This window comes from Spea bombifrons, chromosome 5 (assembly GCF_027358695.1).
Source record: "Spea bombifrons isolate aSpeBom1 chromosome 5, aSpeBom1.2.pri, whole genome shotgun sequence".
In the NCBI taxonomy this organism is placed as follows: Eukaryota; Metazoa; Chordata; class Amphibia; order Anura; family Pelobatidae; genus Spea; species Spea bombifrons.
In genome coordinates, this window is record NC_071091.1 from 67,481,728 (window position 1) to 67,492,730 (window position 11,003).

The window sequence follows — 11,003 nt, forward strand, 5'->3', positions numbered from 1 at the left end:
TTAAACATCTCCTCTATTCATTCTTCCCATAAGAACGTGTCATTTTCTTACCATGATTTTCCTGGCTTTCATAATCACAGGTTTCTTATTCTTGTTTTCTCCAGCTACCAGAATGGCTTGAGATGTCTGGAAGATCTTTCATCCTTCAAGCTTCCTCTCCTGAAGATCTCTAGAACTTCAACTTCACTGCCAAAGCAAATGTATCTCCACTCATCAGACGCTGATCCTCCTCTTCTTCTTGTCATTGACGATTGACAGTTCTTTAAACTATACAGCCCTAAATAAGTAGACTCAATTAAAACCCCTTAAGTTACCTGTACAGCATCCAATGTGTCATTTGCATACTTTATATATTATCTTGGTTTCACCCAGTTTAATAAAATCCTTTAAGTTTATTTATATTTCAGTGATTACTAATGGATTCATTTAAACATTTCATTAATTGACTTTTATTTCTCCACATACTGTACACAATACATTCAAGCCTCTGTAAACAGTTACAGCAATGTTCTCCGTCAACTCACAAAGTGTTCCAAAATAACACACACAATGTAACGTTACTATTGTGTGTTATTTGCTTGTACAACATCTGCTTTCAAACTAGTTATTTTTTAACTTTGACTTATTTGTTTTCCTGCAATAATAAGATATTGAGTGTGGGGCATGTGTTTCTACTCAAAGAAATCAAACCATGTACAACACAACTTAATACGACTTATATAAATGATAAATAGTACAAACGTGAATGTACACAGCACCTGATTAGCTGCATTTCCCTCTGTCTCAACCAGAAAAAATTCAAAATCAAATTTACACCGATGGGCATAAAAGATTAAAATTTGGCACCTTCATTCTCATAACGTAGGATCTATATCCATATAGGAAAAAACATATAATATATAGTGCAATATGTTTAAATCTTATCAACATATAGCATTTTATCTGATTAAAACTTATTGCACTATATATTTGTTTCGTTTTTTTTTCCATCATGGTTCCATCAATAGTATAGATTTTTTTTGGCAAATGGGAGACGAGCCTTTGTTTTGTTTTTGGTCAGGAGTGCATTAAAACATTAAAACGTGTCTCTGGACTGTGAGCCTCGGCCAGAATACGCCACAGGCTGTATATACAATAAGGATGTTTAGCCTTGAAGAAAAGTGGGTTATTTATGGCAGTGGCACTAAAGTCTTAATAACTAAAAATCCAATTCCTCATTTACCTAAATGTCCCTCTAAGACATTGGTTCCCCACGGGCGGTATGAAAAGGAGTCAGGGTGCTTCTCAAGTACATTGGCTAAAACAACAGAGACTGAACTCATACAAATGGCTAATATGCAGCTGCACAGACATGGCAAAAAAAACAAAAACAAACTTTTACTGTAATACTAGTAACACATTTTTAATGCCACGACAAACAGGAGATTGAAGATTTCAGGTCTGAAAATTGGGACTGCCCTGCAAAATCCAGGATGGTTGGGCTGTACGGTGTAGGCCTGCATAAGTAGTTATGTCATCAAACAGTACTCGGTACTTTCAAATGGAAAGATTATCGTTTCAGACAGATACTTCTTACCCCAATTTTCATTTACACACAGGAGGTGAGGACGTCCAAGTGGCCAGCGGCTAAATGTAAGCAGTTTGAACATTTATTGAATTTTTTTTTTTTTTTTTTTTAGGGAAGTCTAGAAAACTGCAACCGTTTCCTTTCCATCTCAAACCAATGAGAGGGCAAGAAAGGAGACAACTCGCAGAGGAGAGAGAGGGGCGCCAAGTGGTTTCCGCTTACCAAGATGCCAGTACCCGCTCGGTGCCCCTCTCTCCTCTGCGAGCCCTCTAGCTCGGTCTCGGTGCCGGCTTGTAATGCTGAACGCCGGAAGTGACGTCAATTTCCGGCGCTCAGCATTACAAGCCGGCACCGTGGCAGAGCAGGGAGACTTGCCGCAGGACTGCTGAAAGGTAAGTACAAAGGGAGAGGGAGGGGGGATAGGGTAGATAATGGTGTTGGCGAAGTTTAAAATGCCGCCCCCCCAACATCGCCAGGGGAGGGCGGCATTTTAAACTTCGCCCCAGGCGGCATTATGTCTTGGGCCGACCCTGTGTAAGTGGGTAATATAGAGACTTGGAAATGTATACCACATACATTTATTTTCGTGCAGACATTTCAGCTGCAAGCTCCATATTGTAAATGCTTTGTACACCCGAGGGGTAAATACTTTTACATGGTCTATATTGTGAACACTCTGTAATCTCCCAGAGGGGTAAATACTTTTACATGGTCTATATTGCGAACGCTCTGTAATCTCCCAGAGGGGTAAATACTTTTACATGGTCTATATTGCGAACGCTCTGTAATCTCCCAGAGGGGTAAATACTTTTACATGGTCTATATAGCGAACGCTCTGTAATCTCCCAGAGGGGTAAATACTTTTACATGGTCTATATTGCGAACGCTCTGTAATCTCCCAGAGGGGTAAATACTTTTACATGGTCTATATTGCGAACGCTCTGTAATCTCCCAGAGGGGTAAATACTTTTACATGGTCTATATTGCGAACGCTCTGTAATCTCCTAGAGGGGTAAATACTTTTACATGGTCTATATTGCGAACACTCTGTAATCTCCCAGAGGGGTAAATACTTTTACATGGTCTATATATCGAACACTCTGTAATCTCCCAGAGGGGTAAATACTTTTACATGGTCTATATTGTGAACACTCTGTAATCTCCCAGAGGGGTAAATACTTGTACATGGTCTATATTGTGAACACTCTGTAATCTCCCAGAGGGGTAAATACTTTTACATGGTCTATATATCGAACACTCTGTAATCTCCCAGAGGGGTAAATACTTTTACATGGTCTATATTAGGAGCACTCTGTAATCTCCCAGAGGGGTAAATACTTTTACATGGTCTATATATCGAACACTCTGTAATCTCTAATGGTTATATTACTGTTGTTTAGACTGAAACATTAATACCAGGAATCATCACAATCGTGTATGTGATTGTATTAATGTTAAAATGCAAATAAAAAGAAGTTGAAAAAAATAATAAAAAACAAAAAACGTATACCATTTAATAACAATGATATCTGATGATGTTACAGCACAAGTGTACGTGTATTGCATTGTAACACGTAGTTATTGTTGTTATGACGTTTTTTTGCCGTAAAAAGATGCCACATACCGCCACTTATTATTTCTGTACAATTTCCACTTTCCTGTCGCAAGGGGGCAAATGGCTTCCTAGCCACGCTGCATTTTAATTGGCTACCACAGCCTGGTAACGCGTCACAACGGATCGTCACCAATTACATGGATCGAGATTGTGCTTCTAGGGATTATTGGAGACTACCGCAAGAATGACGATCCCACTGAAGAGGCACAAAGCTGTATACACCAGAGACACAATGTTCGCGCTATAAAGGTGAAGACCGTGCTGTACTAACAACTCTCCACCAGGTTATACCGAAGTGGATCCCGGGGTGGATAAAGACGAGTGTGTCTCTTGTGTTTATAGCTCTGGCTCTCACAATATCAGAGGGGTCAGCCATGGCGGAAGCTTCGGAGAGTTCTGGAGGTGTCAGGGAAAGGAAGACATGCAGCAGTGAGAAGGCTACGCGAGGAGCGGACACTACCGGGGTGAACCCCTCCATTAGCGCGGCCGAGTATACCCGGCGGCTGCAGGAATGGCTGTGGCAGTGTTACTGCGGTTCCATTTGTTGGCAGAGCAGCTGCGCCACTGCTGCGGCGCTCGTCATGATGAATACGGCCTCGGGCAGCACCGAGGACCCGGCCAGAACGGGCAGCGGCGGCGGTGCAGGGAGAGGGACCTCCCCGGCAACTACCAACACAACTCAGGCAGGGACGGCGACTACAGCCCCGGCGGCCAGTGCTGCAGGTGACACACTATAACTCTTTAACGATAACAGTAGCATTGCATGTTGTATATAGAGCGCCAACAGATTCCATAGCGCAGTTACAACAAGGGGTGAATGCAGGATGTAAACGGATTGAGGGATCCCTATATGTATAGCTCTGAGGAGATTGATAGAATCCGTGAAATACATAATGGGTTAAACAAAATGCAGAGAGGTTTATCTCAAAGGGGGAGAAACGTTGGAACAAGAATCCATAATATAAAAGATATAACGTAAGGAAGCTTTACTGAGAGGGTGGCAGATAAATGGAACAGCCTCCCAGCAGAAGTCACATTAAGGGAATTTAAACATTCCTGGGGTAGGCATCAGTCTATCCTGAATCCGACTGAGCCGTTCCTTCAGGAAAAACGGGCAGTCCGAATGGGCCGAAAGGGTTCTCATGTGGCATCAAGTTCTGGTGCTTGTGTAATGTTGACGATTAAGGTAGATTTTCTTTCCTTGTTGGGGCAGCTTTGCGACTGGACAGAACAACCTGATAACCGATATTCTTCTGCAGGTCGTGAGTACGTTATTCCAACCCTGGCACAAAGATTCCGCGCTGAGATGGTGGATTTCTTCATCCTGTTTTTCATTAAAGCAGCCGTTATTTTAACTATAATGCATTTCAGCGGAATAAAGTAAGTAGCTGCCGGAAAACGTCGATACAGATTTTGCTCTTTCCAATCAGGAAGCCATCCAGGCGCTTCCTCCCAAATATCCCCAAAAACAATATAGGTGTTGTTCGGGGTGAGCTGAATGTGACAGTCCTGTGAAGAAGATTGAAGTACAGCTTTTTCCTCTGGATTTTTTTTCTTTCTCGTTAATGAATAAAGTGAATTGTGTTTAAGAGTCTGACAAACGCATTATTTGTGTATTGTCCATTATGTGCCGTCTTGGATACCGTAAGAACTTTTAATGTGCTTGTCAAACCATCGTGTTTTCCCAGTGGCAATTAATTGCACAGGTCTAATGAAAGGCTTCACGTAAACTTGTGCAATGCCGGCAAGCGGGTGTTTAAGTGTTACTGCCTGTTGCATCATGTTAGTTCTGTCTGCGGATTTCATGAACCTACATCATAATATGCGTGTTCCCTTTCAAATGTGCTGTTAAGCGGTTGACGCACGGGATTGAAGCCCCCCTTTGGATGGGGGGCTTCCGTTTTTTTTGCTTTGTTTTTGTGGCATAAGTTTATAAAAGCAGCATTGCTCCTTATATACTGGAGTGCAGATGTTTTAGTATAGATAACTGACCTGGAAACAGTAGATCTGTAAAAATTGGGCAAATGCATGCTTGTTACCCAGAAATCATAGACCGGAAACACCATTAAACTTTGGATCCTTGGCGGCTAAAGCCCTGTCGAGGTCTGCCTTAAAGTAAGTTGCGAGTCAACACAATGCAACTCCTCATCAGAGAAAGTGTGACTTTTCTCGCGCACTTTTTTTCAAGGTGCGTTGCATTGAATAATTGTTATACTTCGCTAAATAGTGAGATTTCTTTAAAGATTTAACTATTCAGGACCAACCCAGGTCTTGTTGTAGAGGATGCTTGCGTCTAACTCGGTAGGGAGTAAACGTCTATTCATCTATTCCATCTGTAGTTAAGTAGTTAGACGTTATATATATATATATAATATATATATATATATATATAATATATATATATATAATATTCTGTGTATGTTGTGTTTTTTTTATTTTTTTATTTTTTTGTCTTTCCCAGAGATATATCAAAGTTTGCAATGCATTATATAATTGAAGAAGTAGATGAAGATACGTCGATGGAAGACTTGCAGAAAATGATGGTGGTGGCGCTTTTATATAGATTGCTGGTTTGCTTCTACGAGGTAGGATCACGCAGCTTGAAAGCTATACTTTTTTGTAGAACTGTATGACCTAATTAGCTGGGTATTAATTAAGCAGGCTTTGTCTCCGAGAGGGTAATAATTGTCCCTCACGCTGCCATTATCAGTATTATCAGGGGCAGCGTGCTGTGACAGAGGAGTCTGATTATGTAGCTTTGAGGTCCCTCGGGGAACTTTAAATCCCACTACCAGACATTTACATCAGAGGCAAAGCGCTCATTCTGAAACAAGGTATAATACGCACCTTTTTACACATTTTTGTAAGGGTTTTATTTTTTTAGTACCCCAAATACTGTACGTCTTTTTTGCCATTTTTACCATATGTTGGTTTAATCAAGATTCCCCTTTTTTGTGTTTGATGTAAAAAAAAAAAAAAGTATACCCCCCACACACACAAAAAGGGGTTTTCATCTGAAACCATACCAAAATTGATACTTGTGAGTAACAGAATTAGTACTCTACTAAAATACATTTTGCTGAGGATAGCAGTAGGTGCCACTAATGAACAATAACCCAATTTATGTTCAGCAGCATGTATTTTTTGTGTTCTAGAGGGCTAAGTTCATCCCTTGCATAGTATCCTATAGCATTTTTCGTGATCAGGCATTCCTTATATAACAGTACAGTTTTTGCGGGCATATGTTTTAAAAGGGGTTTTACGAATCTGGGCCTCAGATAAAGAAACTGTTGAAAACGTGCACATCTTTAGGATCCCTTGCCAGGAGCACTGCTGTGTAAATTAAACCAGCCTCATTAATGTGAGTTGCTCGTTAAACAGGGTGCAGTTAGGAAGACCTCGGCACTGAATATAAGACAATATAGCACGGATTAAGTTTCAGGTAACAGACGGGCCGTTAGTAATGTGGGATATGAGAAAAATCATGGGAGGCCGATTTGATTGGAGTCACCTGCATATAGGTGATACTGGAAGCCAAATAAATTGTTTAGTTAGTGACGAGATCCAACAGAGAGCTGAATCCCGTATATCTATAGAACAAGGTGAGTCAAGTTGGAGGTGGTGATGAACAGCATCAAAAGATAGATCCAGGGGTGTTTTTATTTTTGAGTGCATGTTTTAGTTGATTTTACATTACATTGATGCATTAGAACATGCCCCTGTCCTCTCCTGGCTGCATCTACAGAAACCGGGAAGCATTACTGTGTATTCCTACTGCATATGCTCGGTAGCGCTGAGGCGGCTGCTGATGGGATGCATGGATATCCGTGATCAGGTGGCATACATGTGATTGTCTGCTGCTACGCCTCTTGATTTCAGTAGGACTTCTATTCTGCATGTGCAATAAGCATACAGCTGAATGCTCACTGTTTTCAGCAGAGGGAGACGGGGCAATTCTCCTTTTCAAACTCCAATAAATCAATTCTAATCCAGTAACATATACTGGAATCCATGCAAATGGGCACCAGTATCTTTAAACATGAAAATAGGGTTTGAGTGGACCAAGTGGTTTTTTTTTTTTTTTTTTCCCTCTTTTTTTGTTTAAGGGAGCCAAGTTTGGAATCCGAGGGTCTTGTTAAGTAACTGTATCCCTTTAAATGAACATGGCATGTCTACTTATAGGTATTATGCTCCAAGACTGGGTGTGAAATAGTCTTGGACAAAAGTTCATGGCCATACCGCTTCACTGAGAGCTGAAAATCAGAGGCCACTTCTATTGCATTATATGGCTGCTAAGAATGCCATTATCTCTGTTTATAATCTGGGCCCAGGTTGCCTTTGGGATATGTATTCCTAGGCAATGTATCAATTTGTACATGACACGGGTTTGTCGACCTCTGTGTAAATCTACTATTTTCTTGTTCTATTTTATTGCTCAATCCTTATCACTTGCAATACCTTTGGATACATATACAAAGATCAGATGGCCATATATTAATACCTATGCGTTCCTAGAAAAGAAATGTAAAATAAATTCACTCTTGTAGCATGACATTGCTTAATCCACTTGGTACCAAAGGCTTAGATGTGTGCATAGATTTTAGGGTGATGAGGTTGTGGCTGCTAGCCTGTTGTAAGATCCTTTTACCTCTCCAGCATTTTGTTTCATGTGATCAAGCTAGTTGATTGCTTGTAGATGTGAGATCTGTAACTGCGTTTTGTGAATTACATGCTTGTCACTCAAAAGTAAAACGTGTACATTTTGTTTCAACTGATCTTTGTCCCATTTATTCTTTTTTTCTGTATATCAGATTATTTGCATTTGGGGAGCAGGTGGAGCAACCCCGGGAAAGTTCCTGCTCGGGCTGCGAGTGGTCACCTGTGATAGTTCTGTGCTTATCGCTCCAAACAGAGTCCTAGTGATTCCGTCCACTAATGTTAATATGACTGCGTAAGTAATCATCCTGGTTTTTCATCTGAAATGTTTTATAGTCCCTAGACAAATCCTGCCAGTGTGTTTCATAAATATTAGAAACACTGAGATGTACCGGTAATTATTAAAGTAGTACTCATCATATAAAAGTGAGCTGTGCCCATGTAGCAGAGGTGGAGCATCAGTTTACCAAACCCTGTTTAGGCCTAACCTTCAGTTCACCAATTCACCAAATTATGGGATTTATAATTTGTCTGCAGGAGAAAGTGAGATTGCAGTTCCTTATTTTAGGCACAATTTATTTGACAGTTTGGGGAAGACATGGAACCTTCTAGCACATAATGTTTTTCTGTGCTAAGAAAAATAAGTTTAGTCCTTAAATTTGACTATTGGAGTATGCTTTGCATCTCTGTGTCAATAAGGTGGAAATACACTATATGACCAGAGGTATGTGGATACCCCTCCTAATTATTGAGTTTGGATGTTTCAGCCAGACTCATTGGTAACAGGTGTATGAAATCATGCACATAGGCCGCCATCTACATACAGAAACAGAGCTCAGTGACTTTAACCCCTTGACAACAATGGGCCATCATGACTTTAAACGGGTGTAGAAAGCGCTCTACGGCCGCTTTCTTAACCTAACCAGTATTGCTGTAATGCAAGTCAATGGAGCCCAGCTTTCTAATCGCAATGTGATTAGTAAAACAAAAATTAAAGATATTAATAAGAAAAAAAAAAAAACTTAAATAAAAAAAAAAGTCCCCCCCCCCCAAAAAATTTACAAAAATAAATGTTTATTTTTATAAGCAAGTCCTAAAATTAGCGCTGTATCTTCAAACTATTCTCGCATGGAAATAGTTAAAATACTAGTATTTGAAATACCCTGGGGTATTGGCCGGCTTTAAAGATGCTCCAAGTAGCACGTGGGGACAGAATTACCAGATTTTTAAAAAATGGTTTTGAAATAGCAAAACACTGCTTGTAATTATTGCCCCATAATAATAATAATACGTTTTTTATTGATGAGTAAAAGATTTTTCCACTCGATTTTAACTTTTATAGTAAATTATGATGCAATCAAAATAAATGGGGAAAGAAGAAAATTACGGCTAAACGCCAGCACCGCAGAAATGTTACAACATACAAAGACAGTTGTATGCTTCCAACTTTGTGCCGCTCGGTTTGGGAAAGCCCTTTGTACCCCTGTGCACAAAGCAAGGTCCATTACGACCTTTGACAAGTTTGGTGTGAAGGAGCTCAATCGGCCTCCACAGGGCCCTAACTTTAGCATCATTTGAATCATCACTTGAGAGCAGGCTGCCTCATCGAACATCTGTGCCTGACCTCACAAATTCCCACAGATCCTCTCTAATATCTTGTGAGACGCCTTCCCAGAAGAGTAGAGACTGTGATGGAATACTGTTGGTCATATTGTCTGTGTGTGTGAATACATGCTCATGCTTAGTATTTCATATTCTAAAATGCATATGTGTTCTGTGTATCTGTGCCTTCAGTTGGATTTTAGAAAAATACTTGTGTTTTTTTTTTTTTTTTAAATTCTCATTGGGAGACAAACCTTTTTTTATTGGTTATAGAGGAATGTGAAACTTAAAATCAGACATGAAATGAGCTTTGTATTTAAGAGGAAGTGGGTCACTTTTATGGCAATTCTGGGAAGGATATCTAACTTCTCGTAAGATTTAAAACTTCTTGAACAGTGTTTTCTTTTTTTTTTTTTCCCCCCTCCCTAGGTCAACAATACGAGCGGTGATCAAGAACTTTTCCATAGCATTCTTCTTCCCAGCATTTATTACATTGCTGTTTTTCCAACATAACAGAACAGCTTATGACATTGTAGCAGGCACAATAGTTGTACGACGGAACACAAGATGACCCGATTTGTTTCTAAGTTCATAGAACACTTCATCATTTCTTGGAGGCGAATGATACTTGTCTCAGTCAGCGATAACAAAGGAGTTTACAGCTGACCAGTCTTCTACGTGGTGCCCTACAGCTTACAATATCTCAGATATCGGCCCTAATATACACTGCATGTATGAGTCCTGTTTTAATACCAGCAATCATTGCAGATAATCAGTATTGAACAGTATAATAACTTTTGTTTTCCACATAGAATTTTTGTCTGCCACTTGTAGTTGCCTACTTAACTAAATCGCTTAATTGCTTATATTTATTTATATTCATAAACAGATGGGCAGATATTGCCGGGGCAGTCTTATCTATCCCACGGTTTTAACACTTACAAGCATGTAAATACACTTTTACCGGTCTAGTTCAATCACAAGTTACTACAGTAAATGTGTACAGTAAATGTGCAGGAATACGAGTTTTGACTAATCCTGCCCTCTTGTAAATCAGTTCTGTGTCATTTGGTATTAATGGATGGTACCAGATGACCACATTCTGGGCTACCTCGAGCTCTGTGTTTCAAGGTGCATGTGAAGTAATTCTGCAGCAGGTGCAGATTTTATGGAATAGGACTGTGATGTGCTTCAGCCACCGCTGCTTCTAAACTGGTCCTTAAACAGAATGGTGAAATCAAGCCGCTATGCTCCTGCCAAAATCGGCACTGGGCAAATTCACTTGGAAAATAGTTCAGATCACATTATTGCGCTCGAATTCTCTTCCACAATGTCCCTGAGGGCGGAAGGGGGTAATGAGAAGATAAGTGCAGAGGTAAGAATAGTTTTTGTATGAATGCAAATCAGGCAGTTTAATCCATAGGTGCCGAGGCAAAACAGAGGTATCTGTGAATACCATTTGTTCACTTTGCCTAATATACTGATATAAAGTGCAAGAAAGAAACCATAGAGCAGACATTGACAGAGAAGCAGTAAATGCGTATTTATCTTTACATTATTTTA

At 40.0% G+C, this 11,003-nt stretch overlaps 1 protein-coding gene across 1 annotated transcript; it reads left to right on the top strand.

Annotated features, from left to right (window-relative positions):
• Nucleotides 1-3,548: 3,548 nt before the first annotated feature.
• Nucleotides 3,549-10,050, top strand: FAM8A1 (family with sequence similarity 8 member A1). Its single transcript, XM_053467050.1, has 5 exons — nucleotides 3,549-3,905; nucleotides 4,442-4,562; nucleotides 5,644-5,767; nucleotides 7,994-8,133; nucleotides 9,870-10,050. The coding sequence occupies exons 1-5, from the start codon at nucleotides 3,557-3,559 to the stop codon at nucleotides 10,009-10,011; spliced, it is 876 nt and encodes a 291-aa protein (XP_053323025.1). The 5' UTR covers nucleotides 3,549-3,556; the 3' UTR covers nucleotides 10,012-10,050.
• The last annotated feature ends 953 nt before the right edge of the window (nucleotides 10,051-11,003 follow it).

What these genes read in the sequence shown, in the direction of transcription:
- FAM8A1 (XM_053467050.1), top strand. Translation starts at nt 3,557, where the DNA reads ATGGCGGAAGCTTCGGAGAGTTCTGGAGGTGTCAGGGAAAGGAAGACA. An exon ending in ATGCATTTCAGCGGAATAAA is followed by an intron (nt 4,563 to 5,643) that starts GTAAGTAGCTGC and finishes TGTCTTTCCCAG; the next exon opens with AGATATATCAAAGTTTGCAA. An exon ending in ACTAATGTTAATATGACTGC is followed by an intron (nt 8,134 to 9,869) that starts GTAAGTAATCAT and finishes CCCCCTCCCTAG; the next exon opens with GTCAACAATACGAGCGGTGA.